General features: G+C 30.7%; 3 protein-coding genes across 6 annotated transcripts in view; all 3 read right to left on the bottom strand.

Annotated features, from left to right (window-relative positions):
- Positions 1-2,878: 2,878 nt before the first annotated feature.
- On the bottom strand, positions 2,879-10,207 carry Nt5a (5' nucleotidase A). Its single transcript, XM_088231420.1, has 2 exons — positions 8,486-10,207; positions 2,879-7,799 (listed from the first exon to the last, which is right to left on the bottom strand). Exon 1 carries the CDS (start codon positions 9,991-9,993, stop codon positions 8,536-8,538), a length of 1,458 nt encoding a protein of 485 aa, XP_088087546.1. The 5' UTR covers positions 9,994-10,207; the 3' UTR covers positions 2,879-7,799; positions 8,486-8,535.
- Positions 2,879-10,721, bottom strand: Lsm10 (U7 small nuclear RNA associated Lsm10). Of its 2 annotated transcripts, XM_088231422.1 has the most exons (3): positions 10,486-10,721; positions 10,298-10,415; positions 2,879-7,799 (listed from the first exon to the last, which is right to left on the bottom strand). In XM_088231422.1, the coding sequence occupies exons 1-3, from the start codon at positions 10,629-10,631 to the stop codon at positions 7,626-7,628; spliced, it is 438 nt and encodes a 145-aa protein (XP_088087548.1). In that variant the 5' UTR covers positions 10,632-10,721; the 3' UTR covers positions 2,879-7,625. The 2 variants fall into 2 exon arrangements, with proteins under 2 accessions (XP_088087548.1, XP_088087549.1); XM_088231423.1 differs by lacking the exons at positions 10,298-10,415; positions 10,486-10,721 and adding an exon at positions 10,137-10,233.
- Positions 10,722-18,701: 7,980 nt separating this feature from the next.
- Positions 18,702-21,905, bottom strand: part of LOC148278423 (prostaglandin E2 receptor EP2 subtype) — a 127,845-nt gene continuing 124,641 nt past the window's right edge. For all 3 annotated transcript variants that reach the window (XR_015823210.1, XM_088231415.1, XM_088231416.1), the window contains 2 exons: positions 21,393-21,587; positions 18,702-19,730 (listed from right to left, as the gene is read on the bottom strand). Coding sequence is in view for 2 of the 3 variants with exons in the window: in XM_088231415.1 (XP_088087541.1) it covers positions 19,422-19,730; positions 21,393-21,587 (504 nt within the window). In the remaining variant the exon portion in view is untranslated. The remainder of the gene's footprint in view (positions 19,731-21,392; positions 21,588-21,905) is intronic.

Raw genomic sequence — 21,905 nt, 5'->3', positions numbered from 1 at the left:
ATCTAATACAAAATCCGAGGAATAATTAGTACGTGCCAGCTACAGACTATTTCAATTTATTTATTTTATAAACGTTTGTACATTACAAAATATTTCAATGCATACATAACACGAAAAAATTAATACTAAAATTTAAATATACAAAAATGGTAAAATACCCAGCAATTATAGAGAAAAAATGCTATCCTCTCTAAACTTTTTTCCACTAATATGAAAGATGTCAATATCCGAAGAGATACGGTTGAGTAAAGACATTGTTCATCCTACTGGCATTACCATCGGCAGGTTGGTTCTGTAAGCAGGAATATAAAACAGCTTAAGCTGTCTATGTCTAAGGTAGTCGGGAACAAAATGCCGAACACTCCTCTAGTGGAACGGAAGGCCTGTTGACTACTGCCAACAGGCCGGCTTCTCCTGAAGAGTTTTAAGTGGTTTCCTCTCCACGTGAGCAAAGGCTGAGAAGTTCCTGATTAGCCCACATTAATATATCCCTCCTGATCCCAATAGTTTAGATAAATTTTAAGATATTTAATTGGAGAAAAATCCACTTTTTGAAATAAAAACCTTGTATATTATAAGCAGGGTAAATAATAAAGCAACTCCCATATAAAAAATAAAAAAAAGGTAGTCATTAGGAACATAAAGAAAAATACTCTCCGTTACACCTATGTTGATCGTAATACCACGGATCAATCGGAAAAAATACATAAGCAAGTATGAATTTCTTCTTTTCTCCAAACTATTGTAGCCAAGCATTCCCAGTATGAAGTCAGACGGGTACAACCACGGATAATATCCGCATTACTATTACGCGGGGGTAATGCAGCGCGGCGCGGGCGGCGGAGATCTGCCTGTCGCTCAGTTCTACCTCGGACAGCGAGAGAATGCACAGGCTCAGTCAAAAACTTGAAAAAAATAAAAAACACAGGTATACTTTTCAAAATAATGAAAATAATCTAATATTAATGTTGTGACAGCGATACATAAACAAATATAAGACCGTATTTAATTAGGATTTTTTGGTAAAAGCTGTGTAAGTGAACATTTTAGGGGAAGACATCAAATCAAGTACAGAGTAAAACTATGTAACTAGGCAGATACTTGTGAAACATTTCAATAAATCCCATTGAATGAGCCTGTATCAGCGACTTACAGTATTGATGACAGGTTACGTAGCAAAGTGTAAGTGTGTATGTGTGATAAAACAAACACTAGTAATCTCAGAAAGAACATTTATTTTTTATCTTATTAAATAATTCAATTTTAAGCGTTATGCCAAATTTCACAGCTTTACTACTTAAGAACTGCGAAATATCACGAGTTATTTTTTTTTATATCTTTAAAATGCTCTCCTGTAAAATTGACTTTTTTCAGTTACACAGTTGTACATAGGATGTGTCGATATGGTCTCCTAACTATAATATTCATATAATGCGGATTGAATCAGTTCAAGGTAATTTTTTAAATCTTCAATATGAAGAAATGGATTAAATACTCTTATAACTATTCTAGTATATATTCACTTATGCTTGTAAAGATTGTTTAGGTTTTTTTTTTAAATAAAAAAAAAAATTGGCATTTTTATAATTGAACAATGTATGAGTAATGTCCAAATGCTTGCAGACTGACTGGATTTCCTCCCTAGGGAGTTATGCATATTCAAATTTATTTCAACACAGAGGGAAAACATTTTTGAGAAGGGAATATGGAAGTATAGGCATTTACAGGGCTTATGACCTGTCATTGGCTGGTTTAAGTGGCCACTTTACACACTGTAACATTCACCATTTTGCCCATGTTTGAACATCCACATTTCCTCAACTCTTCCATCTGTTGACTTTTGTGAAGTAAGAGAGCTGACCCCTCTACGTCCCTCGATCTTCCCCTTCATGACAAGCTGAAGTATGGCATATTTATCACCTCTCAACACATGGCCAAAATATGAAATCTTACAGAGCTTAACAGTGGTGAATAGTTCTCTATTAGTATTGGCTCTATGTAATACTTCATTGTTGGTTATCATATCGGTCCAAGATATTCTTAACATTCTACGGTGGATCCACATTTCAAATCCTTCAAGGCGGTTTATAATATTAACTTTTAGAGTCCACTATTAGAAAATGGAAATCAAGTTGGGGTAGAGTGGGGTTTGAACCTCGGACCTCCGGCCAGTGAGTCCGCAACTCTAGCCACGGGACCGCAACCCGATTCAAAATGTTAAGTTTAGTTCAACATGTTTTTTGTCAATAATGCCAATCTATTAGAGCTTCCACAAGCCTGTTGATTGGCTAAAAAAAAAAGAATGAAAAATAGTGCCGTGATCGATATGTTGCATTAAGATCAGTTGCGATAACCCTAAGGATACGTTTTGTTAGACGATATCATGCAGAATCAAAAGTGAATAGAGGTGATAAATATGCGGTAAAACATATTTTAAATATTTACAATTTACATGGAAATGTTTACGTTACACTATAACATGCGTGAGATATTTCGCTTGTGGCACTTCAAGGTTAAATTATGTTTTGAAAAAGTAATCATTTAGTGAACAATTTACTGTAATAATGAAATAGGCAGATTCTTCAAAAAAGGAATAAACAGAATCTTGTAAAATCAGTTTTATATTATGGAAATACAACATATGTTTTAAATGTAAATCTTTATTTTATAAAATGTAAATTATCCATAATATTCACAATTATCATCATAACGTGATATCTAGGCTGATTAAAAATAAACAGATACTGGGGGATTTAAAGAAAGGAGGATATGATTTAATGTATTGTGTAAGTATGTTTTATGCATGATCAATGGAAGGATCTGGTAATTTAAGTAGAAAAATCTTTACGCCTTTTAGCACATTATAAAAAAAACAAAATTAAAGTCAATCTAATGAAAATAAACTTTTTATTCAAATCGAATTAAAAATAACAAATTCTAAATGACATTTTCACTTACATAAATGAGGCTACAATAAATCTTATTTCGTATTTAACATTAAATAAATGAGAATCTTGAAGTTTCTATGATTTAATTTGAATAAATTACTTATCAATAAGTTCTTCATTATTTAATTTTTATTTTATTAGCACTTGATCATTCCTGTGTCCGGGCAGACGCTGAGATACGTCCGCCTCATAATGTAGTGGTTGGCGCGTTCACCTACCAAGCTTGAGGGCCCAGGTTCGATTCCCGGCAAGGTAAAGTAGTTTTACCAAGCAATATTTCATTGTGCCCGGACTGGCACCCGATGTGTAAAATATCACCTTCCCTTTATGATGATCGAAATTTGCTGCATTTGGTGTACCAATTGCACCATTAAGTGCGGATAGGGAAATGATAATCCTTTAAAAAACAAATAAAATTATAGACCATCCTTTCGCTTTCTGCATCCAGTGGTGCATAGGGCACTGCATTGGAACATAAAATTATACAGTTTTGTGTATGAAATAGAACCAGAATCCTGGACGAGTGTTTTGGATTCTATGGTTACCGTCAGGTAAGAATCCTAAAAAAGGAAATCTAGTAGAGAAAAGTCTGCCATATAGTAAAGTGATATGCTCGAGATTCTAGATTTAATTACTGGGAAGGTAGACATTTTACTGTCCCTGGACTGGCACCTTAAATGTAAGACTGATCACCTTCATGTAAAATATTAAATATAATATCTACACATACATTAACAAAGTAACAATCAAATTTGTTTCAGCAATATTATTTTTCTAAAATAAAAGTAGGAAACAATAATAGGGTCTTATCATATTTTTTTTAAAATTAAAAATTACAATGGTAATGGTATCAATATTTTTTTGGGCGACGTCGGATAAATACTGAACAAAGGTGAAAAATATGCATATTTTTTATTACCTGAAAATGAGACGTTTCAAACCCTATGGGACAAATAGCACATATGATGTTTTCGCAACATACTTGTACGCCGGGCACGACGTGCCACCAACTCCGTTTTAGATGTGCTAATTTTTAAATCCAAAAATTATAAATGTAAACTTGTCCTGAAGATATTGATAGTTATATCATTAGAATTGTAAATATCCACTCTGAATATACATATTTTTAATGTTATTCCCGGCTTGCGAAAATACCCTATTATAGTTGTATACATCGTATATTAAATATATTACTGAATAAATTATTTTGGATCTTTTGCTGGGAAATACCAATAATGCTTTTGGTGATATCATGAATTTATAAGGCATTTGAAATGTAAAATAGATTTCACTTTAATAAGCACTAAACATTGAACTCAAATGTACATATTTATTGTGTATGCAAATAATTGGTAGAATTCCATATTAAAAGGTATGTAAAATAAAATACTTTTATTGGATTTACTTCTAGTTTTATTTTTTAAATATACAAGAGTGTATAATGTGACGCGTTTCATCTGGTTAGGACATTATCAAACTAAATTAAATGTTTACAAAGTTTCCTTGCAAGTTTGTAAGTAAACAATAATCGCTGTTTAATGATAGTGGTGCATAAAAGTGCTAATAGTTTATGGGTATTTAGCAAGAATTGAGAATTTCTATACAAACCAAGATAAGTAATGTAATTAAAAATCAATTAGGGTATACTGAGTAAATTTTATTAGGTACATTATGGGTATATTGGGGGTATACAATGTCTTAAGAAGATGAAACGCGTCACATTATACACTCTTGTATATATAAAAGTAGAATTAAATCCAATAAAAGTATTTTATTTAAGTTACCTTACCAAATTTGAAATGTTTGTGTCGGTCAGTATAAATGAAGAATATTTTACTTGTGGTGTTTGCAACATTATTCCTTAAAAATATTCATTAATTAGTTTTAAATAACATAATTACATATTGAACAATATCAAAGATGGATTAAGTACTTATAAATTTTATCAGTACATAAGATTAGTTTATTTTATTATTATTTCAAAAATAATTAGTTTTGTATGAACTTCAATATGAAATACCGTACATAATGTACAGATATCTACAAAATATACATATCTATAAGAGGAAATATTTGAAATCTTTCTACATTTTCAAATATTTTGAGAAAGTCCGCAATTCGTGTTTGAAAATAATAACTGAGCCATGGCTGAGTGGGGTCTGACCATTTTAAGTGGAAAATAAGTAAATACATCTTATAAACAAGTTTCATTGAGATGGCAAGAGATAATTGATATAAATAAGCTAATTCAGATTAATAATAAAATGATAAAAACACTTAATCTTTTTAAAAATCAAGGGTAAAAACTCAGTATGATAAAATTCATTCAACACATGTATTTGTCTAATAATGAAATAAGTACCGTATTATTCGGACCATAAGATGAACTTTTTTGCTCTAAAAAAATCAACCAAAATTGGGGTGCGTCTTATGGTTCGATGTGTCTCATTGTCCAAAATATTTTTTTTTTTAAATTGATAAGATACATACAATCATACAAAAAAAAAAACTCTTATATTGGAAAAAAATATTGTTTTCATACAGTGGAAGGTTTTAAAAAAAGTTATTTGCTGTTTAGCATAGTATACGGTATTTAATAATTTTAATTTATTTAGGTTTAAGTTCTGGAGCTTTTGTATTTTCCTGTGATGCAATAAATTAATGTGTCCTAAATAATAATTTTTCTCTCGTGACTTGTTGAAACATAGATCTGATTATTGTAATAATAATCTATTTTACGAGACTTAAAAATACAAAGCCAATGAGAAAGTTAAGTTTTATGGGAAATTAGATTTAGATAGAAATTTAGAGTATTAAATTGTACAGCGAAGTTTCTTGAAATTAAATAAAAACAAACTACTTTGAATGACGTTAGTTCTTCCGAATCAATCAATGATAAGTGAGTTGTGATAGATTTCCAGTTTACAGTAAGACAACTGACCAATCAGCAGAACTCACCGAGAAGAAGGGGAAGAGATTTTGAGACATCACACGCAAAATAATTACAAAAATATAAAACTTTGAAAAATCATAAATATGATACTTAAACTTTTTTTTAAATTTTGGCTTAGTTGAATAGTCAATTAACAAATAATAAATAAAACCACTGAACTTCCTCATTATTGATTTGAATACAATCAATAAAAAAAAATATTAAAAATGAGTTATGGCGGAGATTTAAATTTCTTGGTCAAGCTGAAAATAAGTAATATTTTTTTTTAGTAAATTATGTATAATTGGCACAAATGTTCTGTACATTGTTATCTATTGTGCGTAATCAAGCATTAACTTCATTGAGAAATTAAACTGTTTTGATCTGATAATGACTTGTAACTCAGTATAAACATTGTTGCTAGTGACTAAACAAAAGTGGTATAAATAGACGAGATAAAAAAGATTTTGTATTGTAGCAAAGTATTTTTTTGTGTTGCACTTTTGCCAGATCTAGAAAAAAACAATAAAACATTACAAATAATTTTTTTAATACCTTAAGCCTTGGTTTGTGATGCAATGATCAGGTTTGATTCCGGACTTAAGCAATTGAATAAATATATATTCTTCACCGTAATATTTTATAGCTTTCTAGATTGGTAAAAAAAGCATGTGACTTATCATTTTTAATTTAATTGTGATGCCCTATGCATTACTAAGTCCATGAGCTATAAAATAATGAATTATTTAGTTTGGACCATCATAAAACAATTATAGCTTTACTGATTAATTATTTATTTTTTACAATTTATAATATACTTTGACTTTTTTTTTTTAGAAAACGAAATATTTGCGTTCTTATAATTTACGCAAATATTTCATTTTGAGGGCCATTTTCAACGAGTTGTAAATAACTCACTATTAGAAAATGGGAATCAAGTTGGGGTAGAGTGGGATTCGAACCATGGACCTTTGATCCGTGAGTCCGAGACACTAGCCACGGGACCACAACCTGACTCTTTCACTTCGTAACCATTAATGATGAATCATTGTGAAATAAAAACATCATCAATTTATAAGTAAAAAGAAGCTGAATGTTAATTTAATTTTTTAACTCATTTAATTTTCTAAATGAAATGACGTAGGTTATAATTAGATTTCTTAGACACTAATAAATGTGCATAATAGTATGATTCTAAGTAAAGCATCAAAGATAATATCATATCTAGATATAAATCAGTTATTGAAATTTTAGTTGTAATGGAACTGATTTACAGAAATTCATACAGTGTATTGAAATATTATATATAAAAAACAACTAATTAAAAAAGAAGTATAAAAAATAATTTAAGGCGTTTCTCATCATTCAAAAGTATACATACATCAACAAAGGTTTCTATCTTATATTTTTCTATGCTATGTTAAATTTATCAATTGATCACAACATTATAATAGTATTTAAACTTAAATCTATTTTACCTAATAATTTAACTAAGCAAATATCTCATCAATTAATCAAATCTTATTTTAGAATTTGCGCATTGCTTTTTTCTATAATCAATATTTAAGATTATTTGGTAAAAGAACAAATCTAGCAGTATCTACATAAAGGTATTGATAATATGACTTGGCGTTTTGAGACGCTTACTACAATTTTAATTTTAAAAAGCAACATTTTATACTAAAATCAATGACAAGCTCCAAATGGATTAAACGTGATTATAGATGGAATGTGAACTTTTTAAATCAATCCTCCACTTCATCATCACTTGCATCTTGATCCTGCTTTCCCAATGATGCTACAGTTTCCAAATGTCTCCTCAAAGCGCTAACCATCTTCATAGATTTGCCACGTTTTGGAACAAAAGGTTTCCGTTCTCGCGGTGCACACTGTTCCCTTATGGATTCGTGAATTGAAACCTGCAAAAAATGTAAATCCATTAACTCGAGAAAAATCTAAAATTAGCAATACCTATAAACTACATATATTTCTAACAAATTACGTACGCATAATTTTTTGTGGGTGTAGCCACTTCCGGATTTCATAAAATGTTAGAAAAATGAGAATCAAGCTGTTATAAAGCAGGGTGCAGACCTTGGACTTCCTAACATAGAGTCCGTGACACTACCGCATGACTACAACCTATTATATTAATTCAATAAATGACTCCGATATGGTGCATAGTTTTGATTTGAATAGATATATGTTTTTATAATAAAGAACCCAAATATAAGTATGTGCACGAAAACATAATTTTTAAAAATATGTATATTCATTATAACAGTTTAAAAAACTATGTGTGGCATAATAATATAACAAATTATCAGAGTCCATAAGGACTATAAAGTAAAAATATGTTTATTATCGGCCCAGTACAAGAAGTCACTATGTGACGTATAATTTGGAGATAAGTGATGTTTAATGTTCTTAAAAAATAGCTTTTTTCCAAACAATGACTTTTTGTTAATATTTTCCACTAACGAAAGTACACAATCAGTGACCACTTCATTAAACCAGACATCTAGGGATATTTAACTGTTTAAATCAGGTAGTGACATCTTGCACTAAGCCAATGTTGTAACAGAACTTTGTGTAAGATTAATACCTGATATTCATATTTAAACTTCAAGTCGATTTAAGAGTTCTAGAATTTTTTTAATGAGCAGCAGTCAGCGGTTCCCCGGGATAGAAACCTGTAGTGGAAAATTGGTTTTCCGAAAACGTTGTGTAGTTGTGATCCAGAGGGTGCGAAGCGATAGCCTGTAGCGATGGGATGCAAATTTTAGAATGGCGGTGAATAATATCACTCCACAATGATGGCATTGTCTGTCCATAGTAATCTTTGGTACTGAAATAAGACCCCCACATTTTGGAATTCAAGATGTGATGATCCGGATGCTTCTCTTCGATTCCTTTCAATCCTTCCGCAAACATTTCTTCCACTAACGCTACAGTATCGCAGTGCATAAACTTAGATGGAGTATAAACATCTTGAACTAAATTATCACCGACATAAACCACTTTTGGTTCGCTATTTTTACTAAGATGTCCGAGTAATCCTACTAGCTCTTTCCAGTTTCCCTGGCTGTAGATATGAGGACCAGAATCGTGAATGATTTTTATTTCAGTTTTTTCTTCTCCATTCTCTATTCCGAGGAATGGTCTGTTCCCGGTAAAGAAACCCGGTTTTCTGGCATAAAACACAACTACATCAAAATAATCCTTCCAATTTTCTCCCATACAATTAGTGGCGGTAAAGGAAGCAAAGTCGATGTGAGATCCTGTTATTAAAAATGTGGTTTTATTCTGTTTGGCTGTTTTTAGCCAAGATAAAACTGAATGGCTACATTTATTGATGTATTTTTCCGGGTTAGGTTTTATACTTTGAAAAAACCCTCCTTTGTTTTTAGCGAAGTTATCCCTACTGAACATCTCCGAGAGCCCTTCCAGGATATCTGGCCATATGTCATACTTTTCCTTTAATTTTCCATCGCTGTCGAGAGAGTCAACACAATTGGCGAAACAAAGCGCTGCGGGCATATCGAAAAAATCCAAACAGGTTCGCAATTCTTTTTCCGGCGGGCCGTTCCACGCAAATAGGAGGTCTTGAACATACTGAGTTGTCATATTCCACTCTCTAAAGAAACCGTAATAGTCTTTTATTTCTTTATCAGTCATCAGAGTTGTACCATGAGCGGCTTTCTCTATGTAACCATCTGACCCCACACGTAATATGTTGCCTCTTGCAAAATCTAAGATCAAACCTTTTTGTAAAAAGTCAATATTTTCTTCGAGAGGTCGAAGCACAAATTTGGGATCATATCCCTTCTGCTCTACTAAAAACTTACTGAGCACCTCATATTCCATCGTCATCATGTTACTGATTTTGTAACTACATACTGTGTTATCCAAGTCGAAACCGATGCAGTCATAATTATTAAAATTAAAAATATCGCACCCTGTTTGGATTGTGCTAGCGGAAAATCTTGAATTCATATTTTGCTGATAGCTTATCTTTCGTAATGGAGGACAAATTCTTGATGACACTTTGTTCACGTCAAAAAACAACGATCGCGTAAACCTAGTGACAACAATTTTACTGTAGGCGTGCATCGTTCGCTATTTAAATGCCCATAATGGTCACAATATCTGAATTCGGAGTGAATAACGTTCAAATATAAACTCACTGTTATAGAATTATAATATAATACATAATATCTGAACTCGGAGCGATTAACATTCAAATTTAAACTCACTTTCATAGAATTATAATATAATGTCCCACTGTAATGTGAACTAGATTATTTAATAAGCGCGCAGAACGTTACGACTGACACGATAAACGTCAAAACTCAAACAAAACTGAAAACACCTGATAGACAAAAATATGGCGGTATTCAAATAATAGCCAACTTACACTCTCCGGTATGTGGACATAACGTATCTTTCTTGCTTGAACAAAAAGTGACTCGAAAAAGAATTCATTTCCTCTTGAATCTACGAACATTGCATCATCTACTGTAACATTCATGTACCTAGAAGATAAAATTAAATTTTAAAAGTGTAACTTACGAGGTTAACCGCTTACAAGGTAAATATATTTACCCGTCAACGTATGCTACTAGTCCAGAAACGCAAGAGTCATTCCTTAAATCTATTGTTGTTGTTTTTCCTTCAAGTGATTTCACAAGACATGTTAAATTATTATGAAAGAAATATCTTTCTCGAGCGGAGCATTCAGTCCAAGCCATTTTATTTTGTAAATTATCAATATACAATACTTTTGAAATTTTGACTTCCGACTTCCGATTGGTTTATGCAAAGATAAAAGATATGTGTTTATTGGTTGATGGCTGCGGCATGTTTGTTGTCTGTGGCTTATTTCTTTTTTAACTTCATTTCATCCGGGGCCCATCAATAATAAATTATTTCGTTTGTTCGTCATATATCCACGTCACTCTAACGCGGTCAAAATCGTATTTAGGTTTCGTTTCCTCTCATACAATGTGAATGAATTTATAAAACGAATTAGTTGCAGAATAAGGCCACAGTTACCGTAAAATTCCTATTATACGGGTTACTGAGTGTCAGACGTCATCCGGATATTCTGAAATCCACACATTTAGATTAACTATTAAATTAAGGCAATATTTTGAAAGAAAACGCAAAATTTACTTTAATATCACTTTTTTATTGCTTTTGAAATAATACAGCGAATTGAAATCACATTCAAAGTTAATTAAACATGTCCAGCAAAAGTTTTTTGCTCTGATGAAGAAACTCCTTTAACCTTTTTAATTGTTATTATAAAATCTACTTTATTTTTTATTTCTTGATAACGATCCAGATATTTGGCAATCCGGAAGACTAGATTTCGGATAAACGGAGTTCTACAGTATATATATTATTTAATCTATGGTTGTAATTAAAATGTTGGTATTTGCAAAATTTCATAATAATATTTATTTGGCAAGTTTGTCGGCCTCGTGGTGTAATGGTCAGCGCGTTAGCCTGCCATGCAAGAAGTCTCGGGCTCGATTCCCGACATGGTTGATATGAAATATTTATTTAAAAGGGTGTTTTCACTCTAAAATATTTCATAGTCCCTGGACTGGTACCTGTAGCGTAAGACTGATCATCTCACCTTCATGTAACAAAAATGAGCAAGATATGCTGCGATTGGTGTACCAATGCAGTGCCCTATGCACCATTAGGTACGGAAAGGGAACGATGATGATGAAGTTGACTTTTTTCAAGGCGTTGTAAGTTATAAATTTTTGCAGCATTTGTACCTTTTGATGGCGTTAGAAAGCTGCCATCTAGAAAGCTCAAACTAGACGACTTCCGTTCGGTGTTTCAGGCGGAGCTCTTTACAATAAAAGAAGCACTAATCTATGTTATGAAGAAGCCACCTAATCGATAGAAACAAATAACTACCCTCACAGATTGTATATGTCCGGTGTGCATGCAATAACTGATTGGAATTTGGTTAACACTATTAATTGTAATGGACATTCATTCGGAGTCCACAAATTACGAATAAGATATTAAAATATTAAGGTGGGTAAGGGGACAAAGCGAAATTCTAGGTAACGAAAATGCAGATTAAAAGGCTCAGGAAGCAACGCTGAAAAGGACAGCTCTCGATTTTGCCTAGTTTCCTCTTAGTTTTGTTAAAAAAAATAATAAAAGTAGGTCTGTAACTCTGGCATGAACGTTGTTTGAACGAAACCGCAGGAAGGATAACTGAAATATTCTTTCCTTCTATTTTTGATGCCTTTGAATTTAGGAAAAAAGCAATGTTTTAGCTTCAAACTCACACAAATCCTCACTCATCATCAACTGCTGTCCATGTGATGATGAAACCCTTCAAGATGTTCCCCACTTGTTGATGTATGCCCTCTTTTCAGCGTCGAAAGGCATAACCCGGAGGCGCGATGCAGAAGCATTGGTGAGGATCTAAGGCACATCCATTCCGTAATAAATCACATTATCACAAGAGGTAGTATCTTTTATGGTTAGGATAGTTCAGGTAATAAGGACAATAAATGATAACATGACACAAAATGCCATGATCTCTTTAAATGAAATGGAAGGTCTTCTGATGTCTATCAACACTCCGGCTTCTCTCGAATGAATTTTCTGTGGTTTTCTCTTCATTAAGCAAATGCAGAGAAGTTCTTATAAAAGTCCACAGCCGAAATTTCCTTCCTTTCCTAACACTTCTTAGGTGTAGATAGCCAGGAAATAAAATCCACTTGTGAAATATAAATCTTATACATTATAGGCAAGGTTTAATAATAATACTGCAACTCCCATTAAAAAAAAAGTTATAAATTTTTTATAAAGTCATAATAATAATTTAAGAATGAATAAACAAATCATTACGCCATTATTTATTTGAAGGGGGAGGCAGAGATAATAGAATGCCACTTTGTCTTTATAAACATACTTCCCACATCAATATTAGAATTAATTCTTTGCTTAGATAAGAGTATTTTATTTGATCCAAATTCATCAATATCATAATTTCTTTACTCATACCCAGTCACGCATAAATTACTGCATCAATACCAATGGCATCGAATCCGGATTATTTTTATCACATGGAAATAGCACAAATAGCACATCCCAATCAGATTCCTTCCTTTAATTTCTTATAATTTCTACTCATTTATTTTGACTGGATTTCGGGGATTTATATATTTAAAACACATTTCTACCAGTGCATCCCTGTTAGTAAGAATACCTTCACTATTGTGCCACTAAGCGATGTTTGACATTTACAAGAAATAATATTTACGTAAATATGAATATTTATTTATTTATTCATATTTTCCACTTACAAACTATAATCAATAATAAAAATAATGGGGTAAACACTGGGGTTTCCCGTGCCAAGGACACTTAACAATATACTTTTTTGAAATGTTTTTACATTTGAGAATAAACAAATAAGACTAACTTAAAAAACAGATATAATCAACAAAATGTTCACACAGTTTTAAAAACTAAGTATTTATGTACATCTATATTATTTATATTATAAAACACACAATGGAAATAACAAAAACCTAACATACGCTATACGCTTGTGGAGCAGTTGATTCAATATTGGTATGGGCGAATGAGACAATCCATTTTACTTCTACTTAGCTCCTCTATCCATTTTTTATAGCCTTTTTAAACATTTTCTCGTTATTAATTATTTTAATAGATAGTGGAAGTAGGTTATAGATTTTAATTGAAAAACACTCAAAATCCCTTTGTCCGAAAGTGGTATTAGTTTGTATTTGTTTAAGTTGTCTTTGTGTTGAGGCTCTGGTGATTATATTATTTGTATGTGATGTATTGTGGGGGCTATATCTTTCATTTGAGTAAGAGTAGTTTTTGAATCTGTAAGTGAGTATTGTTTTAGTGTATAAATGTTTTGGTGTCATAAGTTGTGATTTTCATTATTATTTTATTTGTTTATTTATTATATATATGGCCAAAGCCAATTACAACAGTTACATGAAGAAACATATAGGTATACAAGACACTGAACAAAAAGGAACATATAACATTCTGGTTTCGATTCTAAAGTCACACCCAACTGGTGGTTAAAATACGACTGAATAAGCATTAGGTATGACTTGAGTATTGGGGCACGAGTTAAGTGTCATAATTTTTGAGGGCTATATTAATAGGTTAATGATTGTACCCTATAGTAAATTCCTTTTAGAACTGGTTTTATGTGATATCCCACTATATAGTGAATTATATACACAATAGACAGCTAAATCAACAAACTGAATTTAAATTGTGGTGCTGTGGCGCGGACTCACGGATCAAAGGTCCGAGGTTCGAACCTCACTCAGTCCCAACTTAATTTCAATTTTCTAATGGTGAATTATAAATAATAACTGTTATGAACAATTCATTGAAAATGGCCCGCAAAATTGAAATATTCGGTAAATTGTAAAAATGCTAATATATTTTTTTATTTAACAAATATGTTCGCAGTTAGTAATAATAGTGGGAAGTAAAGCAGCATCTGAAACAGTTTTCATTAATGCTAATGTAAAAGCATTGGCAACAGTGTGAAATGAAGCAGTATATGAAACAGTATATAAACACTATGTAATTAAATTAGTAGTAATTTTCACCACCAATCTAGTAATCTACATATGTGTATATTTTTGATTGGCTATGTACAAATATTATCAATGAACTTGAACTTGACTTGAAATTAATTATCAGATTGTCATTAATAATGAATTTGTGCATTCTTCAGTGTAAATAATAAACTTGGCAAAATTGTAAATGGGAAACCCAAAAATATATGAATATGTGCCTATAAGTTATACAGGTGTTCTTTAAACCCTGTCACATCCGAAACCACGATGATCAGTATGGACAAGAGACATATTGGCATATTAAAAAAAATATTCAGAACAAAGAAAATTTTTAAAAATAAAATATTTTTAAAAAACAAATGGTTTCTTGCTTCTGCAGGGGAGAAGTGAGGGGAGCGCGGCCGTGCGGTCGTCGGTGTATCAGACTCCCCCCTCCACCTTCGTTTCTTCCTTGCAGAAGTAAACAACCATTTGCTTTTTTTGATATTTTATTTGTTTCAAAAAAAAATTTAATGTCGCAATATGTCTTCTTGCTCATACTGATCATCGTGGTTTCGGATGTAAGAGGGTGTAGTGAGCACCCTGTATATAGGCAATGTAAAATATTTTTTAAACCTACGAGTAAATCGGGTAATGAAATGGGAGGGTTGGTAGTGAAACAAACAACATATCAATATGTGTTCTACACAAATTTATTCACATTTACTTAATACATTAAGAAAAGTATCCATAAAAAAAGATACATTTATGGTTTGTTTAATTTTTGTGTAATATTCGTTCAGAGATATTAGGCAGGTATTTTTTTAAATAATAAAGTTATCTACATAAGTACCATAAATACCACTGCTAACATATTACGGTACAAGGAAGAGCTCTGTTATTACATTTAAATTTCAAAAACATTAAAAAATTCTTATTCCTCTCAGAAAAATATTACATAAGCCAAAATAGACAATAGTTGAATATTTCATTAAAGTATTTTATTATCTCAGCTTACATTTTTCAATCCTTACTTTCATTTTGAAATATTTTAAGAATGATTTAAACACATTGTAAACAAATACTTTGCCACAAAGTAATCTTATTTGAATAAATTATATCTAATATAAATGGACTAGAATATTTATGTCATGAAAACAACAATATTATTTAAATACACATTCAACATTTCAAATATATAAAGCTTATAAATGAATATTTAAAAACAGACACAAACATGTGATTCAATTTTATTAAAACTTAACAATAGGTGACTTATTACGTAATATTAAATAAATTAACAGCTGTTATGATTTATTGACTCGCAGAGAATCTTTTGCTGTTCCTTTTGTTTATTACACAGTGTTTTTACACCCTTTTCCTTTTGGAAACACTTAACAAATTTTACTTTTGATAAAAAATTTAACAACTATATGATTTTGACTTTAGACCATTTGATATCCAAGATTTAAAAAAATTTACAGATGCATTAGTTTATCTCATTAATTAAAATCATTTGTTTTTTTAATGGAAGTTCTTTATTTTTTACCTTGCTTATAATGTACAAGGCTTACAAAGATTAATATAAATGACCAATTGACACATTATTTATATGACCCATTTTATAGAAGAGCATTTCAATTAATTATACCTGGATTTTGAAAATTATATTTGTTTACTGTACCTAGTATTTCAATTTTGTATAAATACTAATTAAGTCACCATGGCTCAATTTAATCTTTGCTATTCAAACATATTTAATGTGTATATAGTTACTAAAACGTGTTTTACAGTAATTATAATAATTCAAAATTATAAAAGGTTGATAATTATCAAAAAAGAAATTGTTTCAATAAGTCTTACAATAAACATTAAAAATACTATTTTCAGCAAACCCACTGTAAAAATAAAAAGATAAATAAACCAAATTTTCATTAACAGCTCAATGTATGTACAGTATGCTCAAATCTTAATACCGATGGCTTTATGTGTGGGTAACAATAAGTTTTCATAGAAACATTCTAGTGTGCCTAGTGACACAAACAAAATTTGTGTCCAAAATAAAATATCTACGGGAAATGGGATATAAAACATGTTTTCTTACATGCGGTAAAAATTAGAGCATTTAATGAAGAAGATGAGAGATTTTTTTATTTTTTTAAAATTGTTAATAGGCTATTAAATTAAGATTTTTTTTTTTAAGTTTCGTTATTTTTGAGATTACTCTGCGTGTGACGTCTCAAGTTCTCTTTAACTTCTTCTTCACGGTTAGTTCTGCCGATTGGTCCATTGACTTGTTGTAAACCGGAAATTTTTTACAACTCTCTTATAATTAGTTGATTCATAAGAACTAGTGGCATCCTTCATAATAGTTCGTTTTTATTTTTTTTTTCATAAATTTTTAAGAAACTCCGCTATAAAATTTAATGGTCCAATTTTTACCACACGTAAGAAAACATATTTGTATCTAATTTTCCGTAGGGCTGAACTTCGTCACTGTACAGCGAAGGTCCTCAAAAATGTATAAAAAAAAGAATAAAAATGAACTACATACTTTGAAATGTCACAAGTTCTTGCTCCGTTGAACCAATCAATTACAGCGTTGTTATAATGTTGTGATAGATTTCCAGTTTCCGGTAACTAGGTTTCTCAAGGTTTAGTGCATTTTTACAGAGTTCTACTTTTATATGTCAATCGAAGCTAAACCAGCAGTGTACAACGGAATTTTAGTCCCAACACTTATGCGTGGAAGTGAAATATGAAACTGGCAGAGTAAGGATAAAAGCCGAGTGAACGTGGTTTAAATGCGATCTCTTAGATAAATGTGTGGGAAATCAATGTATGACAGGGTTATGAATGATAAAATCAGGCGAGAGTGTAAATCTGAGTCAGGTATAATTGATAAGATTAAGAAAGGGTCTTCATTCAATATGGTTTGGTCATGTAGAATGAATGGATGAAGAAAGATTGGTAAAACAAGTATATATGGCGAAAATTAATGGTAATGTGAGACCAGGACGATCAAGGAAGACGTGGCATGATCAGATAAACCAAAATCTTAAGCCTGGTTATGTCAAAAGTAGGCAGAACCGAAGGGAAAGTAGTAGTAGTTCCACTTTTAAATGACAGCACAACTCACCGACGACAAATCGTGACGTCACGGGCGGAATAATTTCAAAATTATAAAACTTAGCGATGATAATAAGGTACATTTTTTTATTTTTTTTAAATTTGGCTTACTTTGATAGTCTATTAACAAATATTTGTTTTTTTTCAAACCACTGAACTTCCTCATTTTTATACAGGCTATTATAAATTGTACATCATGGATTACCTACCATCTATAAAATAAGAGAAAGGGGTCGATATTTATGAAATTATGACTAGAACAGTGCGGAGTAATTGTTTATTTTAATGTTTTATAATACAAACAATAATGTTTGAGTGAAATAGAAATTTATATCTACCCCTTGAGTTACGTTACTAATTTTATAAATACGAAAGTAGATACATAATACAATATCGTGTAAAACTTCCAAGAGTTACTTATTGTAGCATGAGGTAGTATTGATAATATTATTAAAAATGTATTTTCCTATGTTTGGTGCCTACATATACATTTTTAACACTGTATAACAACAATTTACACATATAAATATATATAGGTGCACAGATGTTTTCTGAAATTTTTAAGCTGCAAATATTTTTTGTCATTTTTACATCCCTTTATTTACATAGTAAAATCAATGATTCATTTACACCTTTTTTTTGGTAACCCATCTTCAGAACAAAAAATATATAACTAACGTAAATAATATGTGTTAATATTATTTATGAGTTACAATAGAAATTGTTTGTGTTACAAACACGATAGAGTGATTACAAATAATCATAATGAAATCATTTTAAAATTAGAATTTAAAGTTGGTGACTAATTATTTCTGATATTGAGTTCCTTAGATAAGTGAGTTAGATATTTTTCCAGAAAGCGATAGGCGAGTGAATTCAAAATTGGTATGCTTAAATAATTTATTCACTGGTACAAAATTATTAATTTAAAAATGATTAATATTATACATCCAACAATAATGTAAATAATGCTCACAATATTCAAAACACACATATTTTATTGACAACAAGAACTTATGCTAGTTGTTATATATTAAACAATTATTATGGTCAAACAAATCATTAGATAATTAATAAAATAACTGCCTACACACATTTTTCATTTTTTTTTTGGAATGTCACATGAATCAAGGCTCAAATACATAATAATATTATGCACACCACATACAATATATATAACATACACTATGTTGCGTGAGAAATTAATAAGTAATTTATTTACAATACAATAAAATAAATCTAAAGACTAGTTTTGGTATGAAAATTGATAACATTCTTTGACTTAAAAATACCACGTAGATCCTCTTTATGTTTGACAGAATAACAATGAAAAACACATTTGCAAGATTCAGAGTAAAGAGTAAATATGTACCTTAATCTTGCAATATTTATGAAAATATAGCTTTTTTACCATCCGACACATTCCCCCTTTCAGCATAAAAAGCTGTGCCATCATTTCTTACCAAAAAAGAAATGATCTTCAACGATGAATACGTTGTTTACTTAAATACACATATCCATTCTTAGAATTTTGTACACCACGGATGGAGTTCACCAGATTTTTTTATTAGACAATTCAAGGCACTTCTGATGGTATCACTGTTTGTGTCATCATCTTGTAAAAGATACTATCTCTCAAGAGTAAATATGTACCTTAATCTTGCAATATTTATGAAAATATAGCTTTTTTATCATCCGACACATTTCCCCTTTTCAGCATAAAAAGCTATGCCATCATTTTTTACCAAAAAAGAAATGATCTTCAACGATGAATACGTTGTTTAGATAAGTACACATATTCATTCTTAGAATTTTTCACACCACGGATGGAGTTTCACCAGATTTTTTTATTAGACAATTCAAGGCACTCCTGATGCTATCACTGTTTGTGTCATCATCTTGTATAAGAGAGGCTGATCTCTGCATTTCAGTTTTGCTGGGGATGAATCCTTTTTTTGAGATCATCGGTGATTGAAGACTCTCGGAGCTGCTTATAGTAGGTAAACTTTTGGGCCATGGTGGGGAGTTGGTAGTTGTTGCAGGAGGAGTAATGTCTATCATTGTCATCGCAGTGACTCCGTCATGTTGGCTCGCAAGTCGCAGAGAATCGTGGTTGACACATCTCTGAAAAATAAGTTGTTACTTTTCATAATGTTGTTTCATAAAATAAAAGTATGCTGATCAAAATACAAAAATTCAAGAAAGTCATTGTTATAACTTTTGTACTTTAAATCCACACCCACTCACCCACCCCCTCTCACACACTAACACTCACACAAACACACTAACATGTATTGTACGAGTATTTCATGTATTTCTGTGGATATCTGTCATTGGTTTTATTCTCTGTATATTTTATTTGTTCTATTTTTTTACAAGTATTACTGTCGATATTCCCAATAAATAAAATAAAAAAACAAAAAATAATGAGTAAATTTTACATTATTTTAGAGTTCCCTTATTCTAAAAAAAATATTTCCCAACTGTTGTTATATAGAAACAGAAGTCATATATATATTTTTTAACATTTATAAAATAATATTGAATAAACAAAATAATATTTATTAATAAAAAATATGTATTTTTTGCACAAAAATCTGTAACAAAAATAATATTTAGAGTCGCGATAAAGACATCTGCTGAAGAAATATTCTGCAAATCACAATTTATGACACCAAAGCAATTATATGTAAAAACAATACTCGTTTACAGGTTTAAAAACTATTCTTACTCAAATAAAAGACATAACCCATCAATATAACAGATACAAATAAAAGAGGCGTTTTTTTAATATATTTATTCTGCTTGTGTAAGAAAAGGTTTTTGGAGTATATATTGTTGTGCTATATTTAGTTATAAAAGTGCTAAACTTGCTTTGTTTCTTTGTCTTTCTCATTATGTGTTATTTTCTAAATGTTAATATTATTTATGTCCCGAATCGAGTTGTTGTAGCTCCTGGGAATGTAATTCAATGTATTATACTTGTAAAATACTTTGTGTTATATGATTTATAAATAAAAATAAAATCACTAGATCCTCAACAGAAAGACAACTTAAACAAATATAAACTAATATCACTTTCGGCCAAAGGGATTTTGAGTATTATGCTATTAAAATCTTATAACCTACTTCCACTGTCCATTAAAACAATTAGTAATGAGAAAATATTCAAAAAAGGTTTGATAAAATGGAAAGTGGAGCTGGGTAAAAGTCAAATGGATTATCTTATTTGCCCCAACCAATATTGAATCACCCGCTCTGCAAACATAAAGTTTATGTTGTGTTTTTGTTCTTTTATTGTGCGTTTTATAATATAAATAATATAGGAATACATAAATTAAATGTAAACATAAAAATGTTTAAAACTGTGTGAACATTTTGTTATTTCTCTGTGTATTTAGTGTTCTTTGTATATACTTACATGTAAAAAAAAGTATAGTGTTAGGTGTCCTCTGCACAGGTAACCACAGTGAGGTCAAATTTTATTTATTATTGATTATTATTGTTTATAATGTGAAAAAAAATGGACCAATATAACAATACTCAAATAAACATTAATAGACTTTTACAGTTTATATAATTCCTTATATTATTTACAAAAATTGTATATTATATTATAAAGATGGATAAAACTTCAAAATGTAATTTGTGATTCATTTTTAATGTGGCATTTTTCCCATATTTTTTGACAACAATTAGGAAAGCTTCTAAATTTAAAAAATATGTATTGGTCATTGTCTTTCCATAAAGCTATGTTGAATAACGAAAAAGTAAATGATAATTTACCTTTCCAAATAGTCTCGATCGGAAGATAGATTTTATACATTTGGGAAATGGTTTACTATTGCCCCGAAGAAGAACATAAATATATGGGTCCAAAGTATAGTTCAGGAGCATCAGAATATCAGCCAGCTGGAAAATAATTTTGTGAAAGCGAGGTCTCTCATGCGCCGGATTCATTTGGGCCAACATTATAGATATCTGAAATCAAAATCACAAAACAAACTAAATAAATTTTATGGATATAACTAAAACATTAATAAGTTTATTGGATTAAATTACATAAAGGAAATCCATAAATCATTATAGTCTCCCTAATCGCATCCAGCGCTGCGTAGCTTGTATCGATCATTTGATAATCAGTCGTACAATTAAGGTGTCAATCCAGGAACAATGAAATATCAAAGGGTAAAAAAAAAAATCAAACTAATATTGCATGTCAACCTAGCTAGATTGGACCCGGAATATCAAGTACGGTGGGAGAAGGCGTCAACCACTTCACGAGATGGACTAATCTCC

This window comes from Micrasema longulum, unplaced genomic scaffold (assembly GCF_059751315.1).
Source record: "Micrasema longulum isolate JH-2025_06_02 unplaced genomic scaffold, ASM5975131v1 h1tg000883l, whole genome shotgun sequence".
Taxonomy (NCBI): domain Eukaryota; kingdom Metazoa; phylum Arthropoda; class Insecta; order Trichoptera; family Brachycentridae; genus Micrasema; species Micrasema longulum.
This window is presented reverse-complemented; position numbering and strand designations above follow the sequence as displayed.

Bases quoted from the DNA above. Each gene is read 5' to 3' on its own strand.
- Lsm10 (XM_088231422.1), bottom strand. From the start codon at position 10,631: ATGGCTTGGACTGAATGCTCCGCTCGAGAAAGATATTTCTTTCATAAT. The intron at 10,416-10,485 runs GTAAATATATTT...TTTATCTTCTAG, and splicing joins CTAGTAGCATACGTTGACGG to GTACATGAATGTTACAGTAG. The intron at 7,800-10,297 runs GTAAGTTGGCTA...CATTTTTTGCAG, and splicing joins ATGTCCACATACCGGAGAGT to GTTTCAATTCACGAATCCAT.
- Nt5a (XM_088231420.1), bottom strand. From the start codon at position 9,993: ATGCACGCCTACAGTAAAATTGTTGTCACTAGGTTTACGCGATCGTTG.